The 23,314-nt window shown below is 43.4% G+C and overlaps 1 protein-coding gene across 1 annotated transcript; it reads right to left on the bottom strand.

Moving 5' to 3' along the window:
* Positions 1-318: 318 nt before the first annotated feature.
* LOC311115652 (NLR family CARD domain-containing protein 3-like) lies at positions 319-3,391 on the bottom strand. The gene is made up of 4 exons (XM_084190812.1): positions 3,355-3,391; positions 2,979-3,063; positions 2,621-2,849; positions 319-2,216 (listed from the first exon to the last, which is right to left on the bottom strand). Exons 3-4 carry the CDS (start codon positions 2,829-2,831, stop codon positions 448-450), a joined length of 1,980 nt encoding a protein of 659 aa, XP_084046938.1. The 5' UTR covers positions 2,832-2,849; positions 2,979-3,063; positions 3,355-3,391; the 3' UTR covers positions 319-447.
* Positions 3,392-23,314: the final 19,923 nt, after the last annotated feature.

The following is a 23,314-nucleotide window of genomic DNA, read 5'->3' as shown; positions in this document are numbered from 1 at the left end:
AAAAAATAAATCCAGAAACTCACATTGTAGGATTTTTAATGAATTTATTTGCAAATTATGGTGGAAAATAAGTATTTGGTCAATAACAAAAGTTTCTCAATACTTTGTTATATACCCTTTGTTGGCAATGACACAGGTCAAACGTTTTCTGAAGCACAGCCTTCCTCTGTGACTAGACAGCCTGACAGCCTGACAGAGAGATCATCATGATTCACAAACACACTGTTAATTTAACACCAGTAGTGTAGAAGGACAATGGCAGATGCATTTGGTTTATTCTCTTAAACAACTTATAGATTCATCTTCCGTCTCCTAGAATTGTATGGTCATATTGTTAGACTAATGTGAACATCAATGCATTGATTCAATATGTTATTCAATAATACATATGTCTCTAAACTGAATATTTCTTCCTGATGATTAGTACTTAAATGTCATTGTATGTACTCACAGAGCAGCTCTGGAGGCTTTGACCACTGGCAGCAGCCTCAGAAGACCTTCCTCTGATCTGGAGTATTTCTTCAGGTCAAACACATCCAGCTCCTTTTCTGAAGTCAGCAACACAAAGACCAGAGCTGACCACTGTGCAGGTGACAGTTCTTCTTCTGAGAGACTTCCTGATCTCAGGAAGCTTTGGATCTCCTCCACTAGAGAATGGTCATTCAGTTCATTCAGACAGTGGAACAGATTGATGCACCTCTCTGGAGAGGGATTCTGCCTGATCTTCTCCTTGATGTACTTGACTGTTTCTTCGTGGCTCTGTGAGCTGCTTCTTGTCTTTGTCAGTAGACCTCGTAAGTACTTCTGATTGGACTCCAGTGAGAGGCCCAGAAGGAAGCGGAGGAACAGGTCCAGGTTTCCCGTCTCACTTTGTAAGGCTTTATCCACAGCACTCTTGTAGAAAGTAACTTCAGTAACTTGCGGATCGGCCATTAGATTCTCATTGTTGTTGATGAATGAGAGGAACACAAATACAGCAGCCAGAAACTCCTGAATGCTCAGATGCACGAAGCAGTACACCTTGTCCTGGTACAGCCCACATTCCTCTTTAAAGATCTGTGTGCACAATCCTGAGTACACTGAGGCTTCATTGACATCAATGCCAGCCTCTTTCAGGTCTTCTTCATAGAAAATCAGATTGCCATTCACAAGCTGTTGAAAAGCCAGTTTTCCCAGTGACAGAATGCTCTCTTTATTCCAGTGTGGACCTGTCTCTTCTTTCCCAAGATACTTTTCATTCTTCTGTTTGGTATGAAACATCACAAGGTGTGAGTACATCTCAGTCAGAGTCTTTGGCATCTCTTCTCTCTTGTCTGTACTCAACATGTTTTCAAGGACTGTTGCAGAAATCCAACAGAAGACTGGAATGTGGCACATGATGTGGAGGCTCCTTGATGTCTTTATGTGTGAGATGATTCTGCTGGCCAGGTCCTCATCACTGAATCTCTTCCTGAAGTACTCCTCCTTCTGTGGGTCATTGAACCCTCGTACCTCTGTCACCTGGTCAACACACCCTGAACGGATCTTATTGGCTGCAGCAGGTCGGGTAGTTATCCAGAGGAGAGCAGAGGGAAGCAGATTTCCATTGATGAGATTTGTCAGCAGAACATCCACTGAGGTTGACTCTGTGACGTCAAAACAAATCTTGTTCTTCTGGAAGTCTAGGGGCAGTCGGCACTCATCCAGACCATCAAAGATGAACAGAACTTTGTACTTGTCGTAGTTGGAGATCCTTGATTTTTTGGTTTCGATTGAGAAGTGATTGAGAAGTTCAATCAACGTGTGTTTTTCACCTTTCATCAAATTCAGCTCCCGAAAAGGGAATGAAAATACAAATTGGACATCCTGATTTGCTTTTCCTTCAGCCCAGTCCAGAATTAACTTCTGCACAGAGACTGTTTTTCCGATGCCAGCGACTCCCTTTGTCAGCACAGTTCTGATACGTTTGTCTTGTCCAGTTAAGGGTCTGAAGATGTCGTTACATTTGATTGCAGTCTCTGGTCTTGCTTGTTTCCTGGTTGTTGTCTCAATCTGTCTCAGCTCATGTTCATTATTGACCTCTCCTGTTCCACCCTCTGTGATGTAGAGCTCTGTGTAGATCTTATTGAGAAGTGTTGGGTTTCCTTGTTTAGCGATCCCCTCAAATACACATTGAAACTTCTTCTTTAGATTAGATTTGAGTTCACGTTGAAGAATCACAGCACGCTCATCTGAATCTAGAAATAACACAGAGGATATTAATATTACATCTTATAAAGTTTAAATTATAATCATTTATTCTCTTAACTGTCTGTATAAATCTGTAAATGTTTTCATAATGTATTACACACTGGTGTGACTGATTTATATCATTATTGGTATTATTGATGGTATCATTAATGTTGTCTCTCTCTCTCTCTCTCCTCTCTCTCTCACTCTCTCTCTCTCTCCTCTGTCTCTCCTCTTCACTCTGTCTAAATTAATCACCACAACACATCCCTGCTGCTACTTGATGAGGTCACTAGGTGTTGTGTTAAGGCTGCTACAATATCATTTAGTTACACAGCTACTTTAGCTGTACTTTAGCTACAGCTTTTAAATGTTCTAAAACAACATTCAACATGAGGCAGACAGCTCTTACTTTTCTCCAGTGTGTCAGCAAGCTCCTTCTGGTTCATTTTCCTCAGGACGTGCAGTGTGATCTTCAGAGCCCCCTCTCTGGCACTGCTCTCCTGCTTCTCATCTTCAGCATCCACCACTTCCTTATCCTGCTTCTGGCTCTCAAAGCCTTCTGGGAGTTCTGGACTAAGAATCCTCTTGAACATCTTCAGCTCGTTCTTCACAAATGTCATAATATTCTCTTCAAGCAACTGAAATAAATCAAGTCAATAAGTTAAGCAAGAGACTAAATGCTTTCTCATTGACATATTAATGAATGATTGACAGATAAACTTTACTTGAGGTAAACAAAAACAAATGTACATAACAGGACCACATACACTGAATATGGAGGCCAGGTCTGTTTGATGACTCTGGGAAGACTGACCACTGAGAATCTCTGACTCTGATATCTCCTGTTGGTTTCTGGGGACAAAACATGAGATTACATTTCCTCATCCAGGGAGTGCACACACACACACACACGCACACACACACAAACACACACACACACACACACACACACACACACACACACACTCACACAGGGAGGGAATGTAGTGTTTGTTTAATATTGTTTCAGGACTATGAAAATGGAAAAAAGGATTAGCCTATGGATTATGAAAACAACAAAAATAAATGGGAAAATGGGAGAGGAGAAATGACTAGAGACAGTGTTGTTTAACTCACTGACCATGACCCATGAGTTCTTCTTACCTTTGTTCAGTAGAAAAGTCTCCCTCTCTAAACACTATAGGTTCAGCCATAGACGTGTCACTCTTCATGGACACACAGCTGGGTACAGGGGAGGCTGGTCTCTCCTGCTTGATTGGGCTTCAACACAACAGAAACAAACATTACGTCTCTCATCTACTCTGAGCTCAGTTTCATTACAAAACGCTATATATCAATTTTCAGAAATGTTCCTAAATTAGCTTATATTGTTTTAAGAAATTATGAAATGATTATTATTATTATCTTTCATAATTATGAAATTATGAAAGAGATTGGTGTGTTTTTTCAGTAGCTAATCATGGTATGCGATGGTTCAATGACAGACATGTATTTGTTTAAAATCTATCACTTGATGGTTTCATTTCAGATAGACAAATAATCATGTTTTTTACACAATGCTATATATCTGCCTCACTCTCAGAGAAATAAGTAGTACTGCTAGGTTTTACACAGTAATAATATATATCTGCCTCACTCAGAGAAATAAGTAGTACTGCTAGGTATTACACAGTAATAATATATATCTGCCTCACTCTCAGAGAAATAAGTAGCACTGCTAGGTTTTACACAGTCAAATGTGACCGACCGACTCGATTCGGTCTTATGTAGCAACATTTGAAATTGTGTTTTTTACATTGGATAAAAGTAGAGACTCAGCTAGAAAAAGGTATATCATACACTACAGTTGAGGAACAATGGGGAAGTAATTCTGCTTTGAAAGATGATAAACTTGTAACCTCACTTTTGAGAAAATGGCCTTTGAATGTTTTGGTTCACCTACGGAGAGCTCTTCTTTATCTACAGTGGTGTTACTTTGGCAGATAATGTCACCCATCTAAATAAATCATTAATATATATATATATATATATATATTGTTAACTAAATGTCTTGTGTTTTTGGTTTATGTCAGTTTCATTGTTTGTTATGCTATAAATTGTTATTTTATGGTTGTAAGTGGTAAAATGAACTAGAAAATGTCATATTTTGTAATTCTGAGTAATTACTACTAGTAAGGATATACTTTATTCAGATGAATGAACTAATTTAGTCACCTCTGGTCGAGAAAAACGTATTTTCCTAGTACATCCATTGTCAAATTCATCAACCAGCAGCAAGCCACTCTGCCTTCTCGCGCAAGCGAGGGGCATGTTGAGGTACATTTGCTAACCGTGAGGGTTGCATGATGTAATTTATTGGCCGGCTGGAAGACGCACTCTGTTCTTATCTATTCCGAGGTTGTTTAATCGCAATATTAGATATTTAAAAATGCATGTATCCTAGGGTTGAGGTTGGAGCATCTGACTAGTGATTATTTACCAGGGGTTCAAAACCTGCAATAGTCACTATTTAATTGCTCTTCCAAAAGCAACACAGGCCTAATACGAGATATATAGCTAAGTAAAGTAATGAGTGACCATTTTAGAAAATCATGGGACACATAGTATTTGGTTGCATGCTATTTAATGTCAATCATATTGCTGCTTGTAGCCTATAACTGATGCTTCATGGTCTTATGCTCCCATCTATTGGAAATATTTAGCAATTAAAAGTTATTAATTCACGTACAGACATTGGTGAGGCAGCTGAGAAATAAAGTGTATTAGATCAGTCTCAAACCTGCCCCACTGTCACGGTCGTCTATGTCGTCCAAGTATGACCAAGGCGCAGCGTGTCCAAGAAACATGACTTTATTAAATAAACGTTATCGAAATACAAACAAAAGATGACTCAATGAAGTCCACGGTACACTGACCAAAAGGAACAAAAACCCACAACACCCAAGAGAAAACACGCAGTATAAATATGGCTCCCAATCAGAGATAACGAGCCGACAGCTGACACTCGTTACCTCCGATTGGGAGTCAATGACCAAACCTAGAAATAAACCCCACAGAACTGCAAACATAGAAATACACCCAAATACCCAACAAAACAAAATACACCCTGGCTCAAATACAAACGTCCCGGAGCCAGAGTGTCACAGTACCCCCCCCTAAAGGTGCGAACTCCGGGCGCACCAGCATACAGTCTAGGGGAGGGTCTGGGTGGGCGTCTGTCCACGGTGGCGGTTCTGGCCCTGGTCGTGGTCCCCACCCCACCTTAGTCACTATCCGCTTCCGTAGCCTCCTCCACATGACCACCCCCCAACTAAACCCCACTGGATTAAGGGGCGGCACCGGACTAAGGGGCAGCACCGGACTAAGGGGCAGTACCGGACTAAGGGGCAGCACCAGGATAAGGGGCAGCACCAGGATAAGGGGCAGCACCGGGCTAAGGGACAGCACCGGACTCAATGGCGGATCCTGGCTGGCTGGCTCTGGCGGATCCTGGCTGGACGGCTCTGGCGGATCCTGGCTGGACGGCTCATGGCTGGCTGAAGGATCTGGCTGCTCATGGCTGGCTGACGGATCTGGCTGCTCATGGCTGGCTGACGGATCTGGCTGCTCATGGCTGGCCGACGGATCTGGCTGCTCATGGCTGGCCGACGGATCTGGCTGCTCATGGCTGGCCGACGGATCTGGCTGCTCATGGCTGGCTGAAGGATCTGGCTGCTCATGGCTGGCTGAAGGATCTGGCTGCTCATGGCTGGCTGACGGATCTGGCTGCTCATGGCCGGCTGACGGATCTGGCTGCTCATGGCTGGCGGAAGGCTCTGGCTGATCCTGTCTGGCGGAAGGCTCTGGCTGATCCTGTCTGGCAGAAGGCTCTAGCGGCTCCGGTCTGGCGGACGGCTCTGAAGGCTCATGGCAGACGGGCGGCTTAAGCGCCTTTGGGCAGACGGGCAGTTCAGGCCCCGTTGGGCAGACGGCAGACTCTGGCCGTCTGAGGCGCACCGTAGGCCTGGTGCGTGGTGCCGGAACTGGAGGTACCGGGCTGAGGACACGCATCTCAGGGCTAGTGCGGGGAGAAGCAACAGGGCATGCTGGACCCTGGGGACGCACATAAGGCCTAGTGCGGAGAGCCGGAACAGGGCATGCTGGACCCTGGGGACGCACATAAGGCCTAGTGCGGAGAGCCGGAACAGGGCATGCTGGACCCTGGGGGCGCACATAAGGCCTAGTGCGGAGAGCAGCAACAGGACGCACAGGACTCGGGGAACACACAGGAGGCTTGGTGCGTGGTGTAGGCACTGGTGGTACTGGGCTGGAGCGGAGAGGTGGCGCCGGAAATACCGGACCGTGCAGGCTTACTGGCCCCCTTGAGCACTGAGCCTGCCCAACCTTACCCGGGTTGATGCTCCCCGTCGCCCGACCAGTACGGGGAGGTGGAATAACCCGCACCGGCCTATGTGGGCGAACCGGGAACACCATGCGTAAGGCTGGTGCCGTGTACGATAGCCCGAGAAGACGCACTGGTAGCCGGATGCGTTGGGCCGGCTTCATGACGTCTGGCTCAACGCTCACTCTAACCCGGCCGATACGTGGAGCTGGAATGTACCGAACCGGGCTATGCCTGCGTACAGGAGACACCATGCGCTCTACTGCGTAACACGGTGTCTGCCCGTACTCTCGCTCTCCACGGTAAGTCCAGGGAGTAGGCGCAGGTCTCCTACCTGACTTCGCCACACTCCCTTTAAGCCCCCCCCAAGAAATTTTTGGGTAGTACCCACGGGCTTCCAGCCTCGACTCCGTGCTGCCTCCTCATACCACCTCCTCTCGGCTTTAGCTGCCTCCAGCTCTTCACGAGGGCGGCGATATTCTCCCGGGTGTGCCCAAGGACCCTTTCCAGCCAGTATCTCCTCCCATGTCCATGAATCCTTTGGAGCTGGGTCCTGTTGCCGCTTGACACGCTGCTTGGTCCTTTTACGGTGGGTTTTTCTGTCACGGTCGTCTATGTCGTCCAAGTATGACCAAGGCGCAGCGTGTCCAAGAAACATGACTTTATTAAATAAACGTTATCGAAATACAAACAAAAGACGACTCAATGAAGTCCACGGTACACTGACCAAAAGGAACAAAAACCCACAACACCCAAGAGAAAACACACAGTATAAATATGGCTCCCAATCAGAGATAACGAGCCGACAGCTGACACTCGTTACCTCCGATTGGGAGTCAATGACCAAACCTAGAAATAAACCCCACAGAATTGCAAACATAGAAATACACCCAAATACCCAACAAAACAAAATACACCCTGGCTCAAATACAAACGTCCCGGAGCCAGAGTGTCACACCCACGCCAATTGCTGGACTTTCACACAGAGGTTACTAGGTCACCCAGTTCAATCCACATTTGAAAAATAAAACAAATGTGTCTTATTTATCAAGTGTTCTGTCTTGCAATTATACATATAATACAAAATTTAAAAAATAATCAAAATGCTATTTAATACTATAATTATATTTACTAAGATAATGTTATTACTAAAATAGTTTCTAAAAGTGTTCTAGGCTGCCATACCCTAGAATTAGGGGTTAGGGTTACGGCTAAAATAGGTTATAAGTAGGGTAAGAGTTTCTGTATAGCACTTTGAGAGATCTCCTGAGTGGCGCAGAGGTCTAAGGCACTGCATCGCAGTGCTAGCTGTGCCACTAGAGATCCTGGTTTGAATCCAGGCTCTGTCGTAGCCGTGGAGCGGCGTGCAATTGGCCCAGCTTCGTCCAGGGTATTTACATTTTACGTCATTTTAGCAGACGCTCTTATCCAGAGCGACTTACATTATTATTTTATTTTATTTTTTCATACCCCCTGTGGGAATCGAACCCACAACCCTGGCGTTGCAAACACCATGCTCTATCAACTGAGCTACATCCCTGCCGGACATTCCCTCCCCTACCCTGGACGACGCTGGGCCAATTGCGCGCCGCCCCATGGGCATTGTGAAGCTGGCATTGTGATGCAGAACAATGGGCTGGGAATAGAACGTTCTGAAGGCGAGTCGGTGTCACGGAGCTCAATAGAACTAATAGGAGCTGGCAGGGTGAAAAATGCCCTAAAATGCCTGCTGTTTCACGATTACTTCATAACCAGGGACAGAAGGTAATATTATGAAACTGGGCTCCATGGCAGATGCAATGAACTAATTTAATCAGAAATAAATGTTGTAAAAAATTTAACTTGAGGCGCCCGGAAAATAATATTCAAAAAGTTCAGTCCTTGGACACAGAGGGGTTAAACACTAAAGTTACCGTCCATCTAGTGAAGAGGAGAACCGGACAGAGGGAGCGTAGGTAGCCAGCATCCGTCAACCAGAGAGGGAGAAGCCCTCCACGGTATTTAACAGGTGGAAGAAACAACCAGGGAACTCCATCGGTCCACAAGAAATGCAGGCAGCCGGTGATGATGTAGTGGTAGCTAGGATAACTAGGATGCTGCTGGTAGAGTAGCTAGCTTAGCTAGCTGTACCGACTAGCTTGGATAGCTAGCAGGTCGTTCGTCTGTCCCTCGAGGATGATGACGAATCCGGTGAACCACAAGATGAAACAAGGATAGCGAGTGAAAAGGATCTGGCTACACTCATACTGTCACTGACCATTACGCAAAAAAAGCAAATTGAACAATAAACTTCGGTGTCTCAACACTGTAACGAACTCCATCGTTGTTCCCCAACATCACCTCAGCCCACTCTGCGCGTAACTGGACAATATGCTTGGCGCCAAACCGTACGTGGACGCGGACAGTTCTGTACGGGGACACGGGCAGTTCTGTACGGGGACGCGGACAGTTCCAGAACGCGGACATGAGCACTGCCACACAATAAACTAAAAGCAGTCTTTAAAGTCGGGTACATTAGTAATATTCTTTTTTTATTATGTCAAACAAAAGAAAATCGTTTTTTAAAACAATATTTTGAGATCTGGGCACGTATCCAAAAAGCGTCTCAAAGTAGTAAAATTGGTCCTCTCTCTCCCCAGACAGACTCATTTAATACTGGGTCGTTACAATATTTTGAGATCTGGGCCCATATCCAAAAAGCGTCTCAGAGTAGAAAATGTGTTGTATAAGTGCTGAGAATAAAGCCATTTTAGTCCTACTCTTATGGGTATAAATTAAAGCTATGCATGAAGCCTCTTTATTCATAAGTGTCCCACCTAGTTGGCAGATATTTAGGACACCTCATGAGCTGTCCTAACCAGTTAAGAGGTACCAGCAGGTGTCTTGATAATAATAATAATATAATATGCCATTTAGAAGACGCTTTTATCCAAAGCGACTTACAGTCATGCATGCATACATTTTTTTTTTTGTGTATGGGTGGTCCCGGGGATCGAACCCACTACCTTGGCGTTACAAGTGCTCTACCAGCTGAGCTACAGAGGACCACATAGAAACATGCAGCGAGTCAGTGGTTCCTGTGCAACATGTAGTTGCTTTGGAGCAGTGGTGACCTGTCATTCAGGGCAGAGCCCCACCTGTTTAGCAGATGCTCTTACCCAGAGCGATTTACAGTAAGTGCATTCATCTTAAGATAGCTAGGTGAGACAACCAGATAGTACAGTCAAATATACAGGATACGAACATTCAATTTCAGCTAAACAATGGATATATAGCGTTTTGCAATAAAAATAATAATAATGATATACATCTAAAATCTATTAATTAAACATCTGAGAACAGTAATATTGAAGGTACCCATAAGCAACCATTTCTGATTAAAAAACACATGTGAAAAATTGTGGAAATAGCATTTAGGAAATAAACTCTTAATAATTCTTAAACAAAATTGTCATCTCACCTCTTAGCTTTGGTGTCATGTTCCCCAGAGAGACTCATTTTAGAGGCAGGGCCCCCCTCCTCTCTCTCCCCAGAGAGACTCATTTTAGACCACTGACCCCTAAACAGAGATCCAACATGTTGGTTGTAGTTAACACAGTAATTCTTGAATGTGAATTGTTATCATTTATTAATTATCTCTTACAAAACATTTACTAACAGACATATCGAAACAGTCAGGTGATTTAATGCAATCACATGAATATGTAGTTGTGACATCTCTTCACCATGGCCATGTCACACACTTATTTGTATTCATTAAAAGTTACCATTTATTATTTTTGAATCTGTTCTTTTCTAAACGTATCTGAGAATGTAGACAGAAGGGCTAAAACAGGCTTGATTGATCTGGGGGGGATCAGTGATCTATACAGAAAGGTTTTTTGCAACAATTAAGAGATTTTATATTATTTAAAGTAGGCTAGGTTATAATGTATAACATTTTTTTTTTGTGTAAAGCAGATCAAGGTCTATACTTCAGCAAGTGGCGACCCGTCATTCAGGGCAGGTGAACGTTCCTGTTTTGCATGATATTGTGGCATTAATACATCAGTTTGCTAACAATGTAAAATAATATATATACACTATCGGTCAAAAGTTTTAGACCACCTACTCATTCAAGGGTTTTTCTTTATGTTTACTATTTTCTACATTGTACAATAATAGTGAAGACATCAAAACTATGAAATAACACATATGGAATCATTTAGTAACCAAAAAAGTGTTAAACAAATCAAAATATTTTTTATATTTGAGATTCTTCAAATAGGCACCCTTTGCCTTGATGACAGCTTTGCACACTCTTGGCATTCTCTCAACCAGCGACCTGTCATTCAGGGCAGGTGGCCTTTCCTGTTTTGCATGTTATTTTGGCATTAATACGTGTCACATATCAGTTTGCAAAAAAATTAAAATAAATATAGATATATATAATTGAGTTAATAAAGCCGCATACAAACATGGTCTCTTTTTTTGTTTTCTTGAGTAAGGCAGCTCCAAAATGCAGGTGTTTCAGCCTAGCTCAGTGCTTTCTGTGGTGGTGGGGCAAGCCAGAAGAAAATACAGAGCGTTGCTTCGTGATTGGCTCACTGTTCTGTCACTCATGGGGACACTACGTCACCGCCAAGTCTAAGGGTAGAGCTAGAAAATTCAAGCCCCTTGGGTGCTGCCACAGAGTTACATTAGAAGTGCCCATCCAGGAAGGTAATTGGCCACAGATAAAATGACATCAAATCACATTATATCTACAGTAGCTTTGATTGGACTGATCATGTCAACATCATACTTTCAAAATCTTAGCCAGCAGTCATCATCACGAATCAAAGCGACAATCTACAGGCAAATCCTTTTTAATCCTTGTCATATGAAGAGAAATAATGAAGAGAAATGATAGGACAGCTGTTGGGACTCTGCTGTTGGGACTCTGCTGTTGGGACTCTGCTGTTGGGACTCTGCTGTTGGGACTCTGCTGTTGGGACTCTGCTTTATGTCGGCCCTAACAGTTTGTGGGCACCGTTTCTCACCGTTATAGTGCAATGAATGTATTGTTTAGTGTTGTGTTGTGGAGTGGCTTTGCTGGCATGCATCCCCCTTTATTTATGTTTTGCCCCACCAAGATTGACATGCTAAAATCACCACTGACCTCAGCTATAGCCTAGATGACCAGCCTAAACCTGTTCAGATCAGTTCCCATAGCGTTATAGACCTAACAGTAGCAGGACAGAGCTTGTAGCCTAGGCATGGTATTTTACACACCATTTCAAACGGAGACCATCAGGTTTGTCAGCATGATAAGTGATCATAGCTCAAACCTACTCTGACTATTGAATGTCTGACGTCGACCGAACCTTATAGTAGTTTGTAGTTTAGCCTAGACCTATGAGAGTCTGCCCGTCTTTCCTACATATCAACACATTCATCCGACTTCTAATGTTACCGAGAAATACGTGCCACAGTTTCAACAGCCATTGTGTAACTGCGTAGGCTACACACTTACTTTCACGTTCATATGAGGAAATCACATAACTTCTTACAGTCGCTGGTGCAGCCGGCTGTTCTCTTGCAGATGAAGTAGCTTTTATAGGCAACTCATTCAACCAGCCTAAACAACAGTAAATAAAAGATGTCAAATGGTCAAAAGTCAATCCTGATATAGCCATGTACATCAAAGAGAGGTGTATTGCTACAGATGTAGGATCTTAATTTTAGCCAGTTTGCTACAGCAGGAAAATAATCCTGCAGCAACAGGACATTTAAATTATTATGGGAATGGCCGGCAGGGATGTAGCTCAGTTGGTAGAGCATGGCATTTGCAACGCCAGGGTTGTGGGTTCGATTCCAGTATAAAAAATACAAATGTATGCACTCGCAATGTATGTAAGTCGCTCTGGATAAGAGCGTCTGCTAAATGACTAAAATGTAAAAAATCACCATGTAGAATTATGTGTACAGATGTAGGATCTTAATTTGATCACCACCCACTACAGAATAACTTTCCCTCAACGCAGTAAATTTAAAACTTGTAGTGTATTTGAGGTTTTAAAAGGCTTCTGAAGTTTGTAATTTCCACTTAGAAATGGCAGACTTGAGTTTCCCTTACTAAAAATGTATCAACCGCTACAAAAATGTCCATTAATTATAATTCACATTTCCTGTTGCTGCAGGAATATTTTCTTGCTGTAGCAAACTGACTCAAATTATGATCCTACATATGTACATGCAAATGTACTTGGCGAATAAAGGTGATTTTGATTCTGCAAAGGTTGAGTCTCTAGATTCCCTTGCTGCTCTGGGGAAATAATGAAATGGTTGTCATAGTGATTTAAACTGGGACTGGTTATTTCCAAACTCTGAGACCATGTCATTTGTTATATTTCACCCTATTGATAAAGGAAGCTAGAAGGCTGAACCCAGAAGACAACTTTAAATCAACACTTACTGATATTATCCTAAAATCCTTTCACTCATATTGTTGTGTCTCTTTGTTCAACGGACGTTGGGTAGCCTGTGATATTAATATTGTATCAAACCGCGGGGCAGGGCAGTGAACCCAGGTCGCTGGCCAAAACTAGGTTAACCCTATTGCTGCGATGGGAATTGTAACCTGTCTCACACTGCCCCCTATAAAAGCAAGTCTCGTGCTTCGACTACTCAGACCCCTCACACATCCGGGCCGTGCATTCTGATGGCCTCACAGACACCATACTACTTCTGACACCAATGTAGCAAACAGCGGGGCAGGGAAGTGAACCCAGGTTGCACTTGTAAAAAGGCAAACAACCTACGCATCGCCAATTGGGTTACTTGGTTGGAATTGCATCATAGTACATGGGAATAATGATGCATTTTATTTAGTAAAGTGGTTTCTTGCATCAAACACAACAACATTTTCAGTCACCTCCTCCTTGTGTGAAGGACAAGTAGATAAACAGGTTAATGTCAAGCTCTGCATGTTTTTTGGAATGTCTCATGGAATGTAGGCTTACATTGAACACCACACATTGGCTGCTACTGTAGGCTGAATGATAGAACAGCTATTTCCATGTTAAATGTTATTGGAGGCCTTTTTTACATTATGATCAAATAGCCTACTTGGTCTCTGTTAAAACTGTAACTTAAAGTGGGTACAGCCTCAGTGTTCACAGTAAACTCACGCCGGAAGTTGCACAGATCGCTACACTATAGTAGAACTATGATACAATTACATTTATCATACGAAATGGGAAATGTAGAACTATGACGAATGAATATTGATGTATTGATTTCACAGGAGGTTGGTGGCACCTTAATTGGGGAGGACGGGCTTGTGGTAATGGCTGGAGCGGAATAGGTGGAATAGTATCATTAATATGAGCCGTCCTCCCCTCAGCAACCTCCACTGATTGAATTTGACTTGCCCACGTCCAGTTAGCGCCATTTTGTATGATTAAACTGTCAAGTCATTATATATTTTCCGTTCTGAGAGCACCTTCCTGATGACTGGCACTCTGTACATTCCTATGGATGAGGCCTGAGATGGAATGTGAAGATAACTGAAGCTAGCTAGCTTTAGAAAACCAGTATATCTAGCTTGCATCATAGTACACCCCTCAGGCTAAGTTCAGGTTACAGCATGAGGCAGACATCAACAGCCGAGTTGTAGGCTACTACCTGGGTCGTATTCATTAGTTTACTCCGCAGCCAACAGTTTTAAAATGTTGCATAAACAGTTTACTCCAAACGCTGTACAACGTGACCTAAACAGTTTCTGTTGCCAAACGTTTTGCTACGGTGGGCACTAATGAACACACACAACCTGTTTTGAGGAAGTGTTAGTTGTTGTTAGTCTTTCCACAGTATTTATTAGTCTCTCTTTCAAACAACATACCTTCCTGAGTGAAAAGAGCTAACAGTAGATTAGAAAGAGAAAATGTTGTTGCTTGTTGTGTTTTAAGCCTGTTTTGAGAAGACAAGTCTATAGACCTATGATACAGTACACTCTTAGAAAAAATAGTTCCAAAAGGGTCCTCCGGCTGTCCCCATAGGAGAACGCTTTTGGGTTCCAGGTAAAACCCTTCTGGCTTCCATGTAGAACTCTCTGTGGAAAGGATTCTTCATGGAACCCAAAAGGGTTCTACCTGGGACCAAAAAGTGTTCCACAAAGGGTTCTCCTATGGGGACAGCCAAAGAATAAAGTATATTAATACACATAACAATATCATCAACTATATTAATACACATAACAATATCATCAACTATATTAATACACATAACAATATCATCAACTATATTAATACACATAACAATATCATCAACTATATTAATACACATAACAATATCATCAACTATATTAATACACATAACAATATCATCAACTATATTAATACACATAACAATATCATCAACTATATTAATACACATAACAATATCATCAACTATATGAATACACATAACAATATCATAAACTATTTGAATTCACATAACAATATCATCAACTATATTAATATCATAACAATGGTCGTCTTACCTTTTCTATGTCTCTCAATAGAAGTAGAGTCTGGAATGATCATTCGGTGGTGGAAAGTTCCTTTAGTTTGTTCTGCTCATTTCCATATCAGGTTCTACCTGTTCTCTCTCCCACTCCCTGTCTCTTTATAGCTCTTACAATGTGCCTTGGCATACATTCTACAAGTGTCTGGAACTCCAAATGTAGTTCTGATTTAGTGTTCCAAATGAAAACAATTTGATTAAACTGGTTAATATGGTTAAAATACATTAAGACTGAGTAATGCTGTGATTGTTTTTATTATTTTGTATTGAAATGTTTGACTTTATTTTCCCTATGTCCTTTCAATATAGGAACAATTTGTGAAATGACAGCCTTCTGTAAATATGGACAAAAGTATTTGGATTCATTTGATGGTATGTGTCTTGCAACATTATGTAAAATGACAGGTTGAGAAACACTGCATCTTCCTAGGTGCATATGTGAGAAGGAACGCAAACTGTCTCCCTATGTGAGTGCCATCCCTAAATATCAAGTGTTTGTCAAGGTAAAAAAATAATAATAAAAATAAAAGTGTCTGGAACTCTATTGGAGGGATGTGACATCATTCTTCGACAAGAAATTCCATTATTTAGTGTTTTGTTGATGGTTGTCTTCAATTGGGTTGAGACCTGGTGACTGAGACGGCCATGGCATATTGTGAAACATCAGCAAGTTCAGCAGTCTTCATCACTGAAGCTCCTGTCAAACGTTCCCCAACAATCACCAATCGATAAGCTCTTCCCAAGCAGGGTTGCAGTCTCTCTTCGTTGCAGCTCCTCTCTCCCCAGGGGTAACAGCTCCTCTCTCCCCAGGGGTAACAGCTCCTCTCTCCCCAGGGGTAACAGCTCCTCTCTCCCCAGGGGTATCAGCTCTTCTCTCCCCAGGGGTAACAATTCCTCTCTCCCCAGGGGTAACAGCTCCTCTCTCCCCAGGGGTAGCAGCTCCTCTCTCCCCAGGGGTAGCAGCTCCTCTCTCCCCAGTGGTAACAGCTCCTCTCTCCCCAGGGGTAACAGCTCCTCTCTCCCCAGGGGTAGCAGCTCCTCTCTCCCCAGGGGTAACAGCTCCTCTCTCCCCAGGGGTAGCAGCTCCTCTCTCCCCAGGGGTATCAGCTCCTCTCTCCCCAGGGGTAGCAGCTCCTCTCTCCCCAGGGGTAACAGCTCCTCTCTCCCCAGGGGTAGCAGCTCCTCTCTCTCCAGGGGTATCAGCTCCTCTCTCCCCAGGGGTATCAGCTCCTCTCTCTCCAGGAGTATCAGCTCCTCTCTCTCCAGGGGTAACAGCTCCTCTCTCCCCAGGGGTATCAGCTCCTCTCTCCCCAGGGGTAACAGCTCCTCTCTCTCCAGGGGTAACAGCTCCTCTCTCCCCAGGGGTAGCAGTTCCTCTCTCCCCAGGGGTAGCAGCTCCTCTCTCCCCAGGGGTAACAGCTCCTCTCTCCCCAGGGGTAACAGCTCCTCTCTCCCCAGGGGTAGCAGCTCCTCTCTCCCCAGGGGTAGCAGCTCCTCTCTCCTCTAGGATGTGAAGACATTGGTGGCTTAGCCCACAGCCAGTAGGAGGGTCCGGGAAGGAATTTCAACAGCTAAATCCATGAATACATCACTAGTGTATTGCCAAAAACCACTCAAATATAGACTCTGACCTGTCCAATGAGCCAAACTGATTAAATACTCCCACAGTACCTAAACACTCTCTCTCTCTCTCTCTCTCTCTCTCTCTCTCTCTCTCTCTCTCTCTCTCTCTCTCTCTCTCTCTCTCTCTCTCTCTCTCTCTCTCTCTCTCTCTCTCTCTCTCTCTCTCTCTCTCTCTCTCTCTCTCTCTCTGCAACATTATGTAAAATGACAGGTTGAGAAACACTGCATCTTCCTAGGTGCATATGTGAGAAGGAACGCAAACTGTCTCCCTATGTGAGTGCCATCCCTAAATATCAAGTGTTTGTCAAGGTAAAAAAATAATAATAAAAATAAAAGTGTCTGGAACTCTATTGGAGGGATGTGACATCATTCTTCGACAAGAAATTCCATTATTTAGTGTTTTGTTGATGGTTGTCTTCAATTGGGTTGAGACCTGGTGACTGAGACGGCCATGGCATATTGTGAAACATCAGCAAGTTCAGCAGTCTTCATCACTGAAGCTCCTGTCAAACGTTCCCCAACAATCACCAATCGATAAGCTCTTCCCAAGCAGGGTTGCAGTCTCTCTTCGTTGCAGCTCCTCTCTCCCCAGGGGTAACAGCTCCTCTCTCCCCAGGGGTAACAGCTCCTCTCTCCCCAGGGGTAACAGCTCCTCTCTCCCCAGGGGTAGCAGTTCCTCTCTCCCCAGGGGTAGCAGCTCCTCTCTCCCCAGGGGTAACAGCTCCTCTCTCCCCAGGGGTAACAGCTCCTCTCTCCCCAGGGGTAGCAGCTCCTCTCTCCCCAGGGGTAGCAGCTCCTCTCTCCTCTAGGATGTGAAGACATTGGTGGCTTAGCCCACAGCCAGTAGGAGGGTCCGGGAAGGAATTTCAACAGCTAAATCCATGAATACATCACTAGTGTATTGCCAAAAACCACTCAAATATAGACTCTGACCTGTCCAATGAGCCAAACTGATTAAATACTCCCACAGTACCTAAACACTCTCTCTCTCTCTCTCTCTCTCTCTCTCTCTCTCTCTCTCTCTCTCTCTCTCTCTCTCTCTCTCTCTCTCTCTCTCTCTCTCTCTCTCTCTCTCTCTCTCTCTCTCTCTCTCTCTCTCTCTCTCTCTCTCTCTCTCTCCAGTGTCTTGTCTGGTGTCTCTCTCCATCATATCCTATACTTCTGTTGCTGTCTCTGTGTCTTGTCTGGTGTCTCTCTCCATCATATCCTATTCTTCTGTTGCTGTCTCTGTGTCTTGTCTGGTGTCTCTCTCCATCATATCCTATTCTTCTGTTGCTGTCTCTGTGTCTTGTCTGGTGTCTCTCTCCATCATATCCTATTCTTATGTTGCTGTCTCTGTGTCTTGTCTGGTGTCTCTCTCCATCATATCCTATTCTTCTGTTGCTGTCTCTGTATCTTGTCTGGTGTCTCTCTCCATCATATCATATTCTTCTGTTGCTGTCTCTGTGTCTTGTCTGGTGTCTCTCTCCATCATATCCTATTCTTCTGTTGCTGTCTCTATGTCTTGTCTGATGTCTCTCTCCATCATATCCTATTCTTCTGTTGCTGTCTCTGTGTCTTGTCTGATGTCTCTCTCCATCATATCCTATTCTTCTGTTGCTGTCTCTGTGTCTTGTCTGGTGTCTCTCTCCATCATATCCTATTCTTCTGTTGCTGTCTCTGTGTCTTGTCTGATGTTTCTCTTTAGTTTTGCAATCCAAATTTGGAGCTATTGGAATTGTAACAGGACACTTTGTCACAAGATATAACAGATACTATGAAGCCTGATTTAGGTCTGAACTCATCTTTGACCAAATGTGTAGCAGCAGTTTGCAAATGTACGGCAGAATAGCTGTGCACTTAATCCTAATACCTCTTCATGGACTACATTTGAACACTTAAACATTGTCTTCTTTTAGGGCGGGACCTGGTACGGTATGGTCACATTGCCTAGCGGTTAGAACGTTGGGCCAGTAACTGAAAGGTTGCTGGTTCGAATACCCGAGCCGTCAATGTGAAAATCTGTTGATGTGCCCTTAAGCAAGGCACTTAACACTAACTTGCTTCATGGGTGCTGTACTACTATGCCTTACCCTGTAACACAACACATTTCACTGCACCTATCCGGTGTATCTGACAATAAAAACATATATATTTTTTTGCAATTCCAACAGTTAATTTAACAATGCTGGTTATAACTCTTGTTGACGTTGATCCAAGGACACCTTCACTTGCATTTCCCTCTTACTGCAGAAAAATATTCTCATGAAATCATGTGACTTATAGTTAGAGAGAACGATTCCTGTAAACGCACGCTGCTACAAGCAGGAAACAAGGTATGGACAAACCAGAAATGTGACATTTCTGTTTGATAGTAACCCTGAATGATGAATGTGTGATCTATCTTGTCATCTTTTTGGCCAACCACATTGGAACATTCTAATCTTTAATGACATGAAGTATGGATTCATTGTTTTCAGGAAGGTGTCTCCATGGCGATAGGAGGGACAGCAGGCAGACTAAAGGGCAAGGGAAGCCACCTGAACTACTGCCCTACAAAGGCAAAGAGCAGTCTACGCCAGGGACGGCTTGTTCAATAGGGCGATATGGGCGACGCACTGCCAAACGGGAAAAGGAAGGGATTTTTTTTCTAATCAATTATAAAAAATAAAAAAATATATATATATATTTTTTTTAAATAAATTTATAAAAAATTATATCACTCAACAGCAGTTATCAGTGTTCACGTCTGATCTGCTAGCCACTAAATGTCAAATCAGGCTAAAGTCGTGCTTCAAATGGCTCCCCCCCCTTTTGGGGCGATTTCAGTCAGGTTGAAAATCGCCCAGAAGTCTGTCATAGACTCCCATGTAAAATCTATTTTTTTCAAATTTCAGAGCCTTCAATACAATCTCAATGGGTGTCTGTGGGCTTGCACTTACGCGCTTTCGTCATACGTTACGTAACCATGAATGTAACTGTGAAAAGAGCGGAAGCGGATTGTTTGAAAGAAGTTCCTTTTTGTCGGCGAACAAATGAAGATAAATTGGCAACGAAACAATTAGGACCTCCCAGACCAAATGTAATAATTCAACAGGTTTCTACTAAAGGCGGAAAGTCCTACACCCGAGGATTTTCCAAAAATTGGTACGAACGAAAAAAGACATTGCCACTCACTCAACTGGATGAGGGATACAGGCTAGCTGTCCGCCGCCACAACGATGAGGTTAGTGTTGATAATCACAAGTTTACTGGAGAACTGAGACCAAGTAGAGACTTTGGACAGGGTGGATATGGTATAATAAAGGCAGTTTATTCAGAGGTAAAGATATCTAGAATCGCGTTCACGGACCCGTTCGTCAAACTCTTAGGGATCTATAAATTAAGCCCCATTACTTACCATATCAGATAAGAGAAATTGCTGCAGCTACATATATTTTACATCCTGGCCCTACATAGTTCACTATTTGCATCACTTACCAAAATATTACATGTGGTCATATATGCTTGGAAAGTGGAGATGCCATAGAACGTCAAAAAAGTAAACATTGCTGGAGACACATTGCCGTTTTGGAGAAGACATCGCGTTTGCTAGCGAAGAGATTTGTTGTGGCAAATGAACTTGGGGTGGGAATTGCCAGGAACCTCACGATAAGATATATGCATCAGCATTGCGAGTCTCATGATTCTATACGTATTGCGATTCGATACTGTGATTTTATTGCGCACCATATGTCTGTTGCAGAGGGATCAGAAAGCCATGAGAACGAGTTTTGATCAGTCATGGAAATAAAAGTGCTGAAAACAAATGTGAAAAGATTGAGAACAAGCTATGAAGGAACAATAATGGTGTTTTGGTGCAGGTACAGCCAACTAGCGCTAAAATATTGTGATATTGTCAATACAGTATATCGTAAAGTATCACTATGTAACTCGATTCTTTCACCCCAATCCCTCAAATTAACGGTAAATAACTGAATTGTTTGCCCCACATTTAGCTAAGATGATTAGCTAGCCAGCTAAAATGTTTTATTTAGTTAGCAGTCGCATCTACAATAGTTTACTGTCAATAACATGTCTCCAAAAATGACGTGGTGTCTCCAATTGTGTTGACATTTTACAATTGCGATGCGCATCCATGAGTATTCACTTTCTGTAGCTCAGCTGGTAGAGCATGGTGCTTGTAACGCCAAGGTAGTGGGTTCGATCCCCGGGACCACCCATACACAAAGGGTTGGGCTCTGAGTCGGGTTCTCATTGGGCTCTCATTGGCTCTGAGTCGGGTTCTCTGTCTTCAAATGTTCAGCCTAAGAGAGGGGATTTTTGTGTGTGTGTGTGTGTGTTTAACAGTGATGATATGGCGGCAGGTAGCTTAGTGGTTAAGAGCGTTGTGCCAGTACCCGAAAGGTCGCTGGTTCTAATCCCCGAGCCCACTAGGTGAAAAATCTGTCGATGTGCCCTTGAGCAAGGCACTTAACCCTAATTGCTCCTGTAAGTCGCTCTGGATAAGAACGTCTGCTAAATGACCAATTATTATTATTTATTAATTATGTGTGTGTTTGTGTGTGTTTAACAGTGATGATGTGTGTGTGTGTGTGTGTTTGTGTGTGTCCTCAGAGCAAGAACTCGTGAGTTGGAAGAACTGAGAGGCCTATGGCGTGGGTGTTGTCCTTGGCCACCGGCTGACAAGGCGGACAAGATAGGACCCTTTTGTCCATTGTTATTGGATAGGAACAGAACTTATAACCAGCTCCTGACCTAAATAGATCTTAGCACAACATTTTACTCAACATATCATATTCCATATTCTCTATAACAAATATATTTACTACGACATTAGCAAGAACCGCCACATCCTCAGCCGGCTAATCCAGTGTGTAAAGTTTTGCGGAGTGTTTGAGTTAGCTTTGCGAGGCAAATATGAAACTGAGGGCTCCACCAACCCTGGGAAGCCAACACTTTTGAGATCAGTCAATAAATGCTTCTGGTATTGACTTATATGCTGCCCCTGTCTTCATGTTGTTGCTGGACATATCTTTTTTAAAATGTGTGTAGGTCACCTAAATCATCAGAAAAATTGCCCCTCCTGAGAATTTTTTCAGGAGCCGCCACTGGTCTACGCAAATGTCCGTGCATATCAACCATAACCACTGATCTGACCTATGACCCCTAAAATGCTGATACTGAACTCTGCCTTTGTATGACCTTAAACAAGTATATGGGTAATGCAACGGCAAAGTGCAGCATCAAGAAATCTAAATATGTTGATCCAACTTTCTTGTTGTTTATCTGTTTGATGGAAACGGTTTGATAGTTGTTACTACCTTCCAACTGTATTTAATGGTGTTATGTAGTCGTGTTTTCATGTTTTCAATGTTGTATTATAGTAGGCCTAAGATTATTTCATCATAGAGAATGTTTATACTTAAGAAATATTTGACTTTGTATGACTATCATTATAATGCTGTTTTACCATTATTTACTCTCTCTCTCTCACACACACACACTCACAGACACACACACACACACACACACACACACACACACATACCCCCCCCCCCCCACACACACACACACATATCCCCCCCCCCCCCCCCCCACACACACAGTAATTATAATCTATAGAGCAGCTTTAAGTGATACAGTCTACTGTGTGTTCTCCCCTCCTCTGCCTCTCTCCATTACTTTCTCTGTCTTCTGTTGCTGTCTCTCTTGTCTGCCCTCTTCTGTTGCTGTCTCTCTTGTCTCCCCTCTTCTGTTGCTGTCTCTCTTGTCTCCCCCTTCTGTTGCTGTCTCTCTTGTCTGCCCTCTTCTGTTGCTGTCTCTCTTGTCTCCCCTCTTCTGTTGCTGTCTCTCTTGTCTCCCCCCTTCTGTTGCTGTCTCTCTTGTCTCCCCTCTTATGTTGCTGTCTCTCTTGTCTGCCCTCTTCTGTTGCTGTCTCTCTTGTCTGCCTTCTTCTGTTGCTGTCTCTCTTGTCTCCCCCCTTCTGTTGCTGTCTCTCTTGTCTCCCCTCTTCTGTTGTTGTCTCTCTTGTCTCCCCTCTTCTGTTGCTGTCTCTCTCCCCTCTTCTGTTGCTGTCTCTCTTGTCTCCCCATCTTCTGTTGCTGTCTCCCTTGTCTCCCCTCTTCTGTTGCTGTCTCTCTTGTCTGCCCTCTTCTGTTGCTGTCTCTCTTGTCTCCCCATCTTCTGTTGCTGTCTCCCTTGTCTCCCCTCTTCTGTTGCTGTCTCTCTTGTCTGCCCTCTTCTGTTGCTGTCTCTCTTGTCTGCCCTCTTCTGTAAATTGTATTTTGCTGTCTGTGTCTTGTCTGTTGTCTGTGTCTTATCTGTTGTTGTCTGTGTCTTGACTGTTGCTGTCTGTGTCTTGTCTGTTGCTGTCTGTGTCTTGTCTGTTTCAATATGTGTCTTGTCTGTTGCTATCTGTGTCTTGTCTGTTGCTGTCTCAGGTTCTAGTTTGTTACTGTCTCCTGTGTCTATTTTCTTCTGTTATGGCCTGTTCTGTCTCTCTCCATCATATCCTGTTCTTCTGTTGCTGTCTCTGTGTCTTGTCTGGTGTCTCTCTCCATCAACAGAAATATTGGTGAGGGTTAGGCCTAC

The sequence above is a fragment of the Coregonus lavaretus genome (assembly GCF_964263955.1).
Source record: "Coregonus lavaretus genome assembly, contig: HAP1_SCAFFOLD_554, whole genome shotgun sequence".
NCBI classification, from domain to species: domain Eukaryota; kingdom Metazoa; phylum Chordata; class Actinopteri; order Salmoniformes; family Salmonidae; genus Coregonus; species Coregonus lavaretus.
This window is presented reverse-complemented; position numbering and strand designations above follow the sequence as displayed.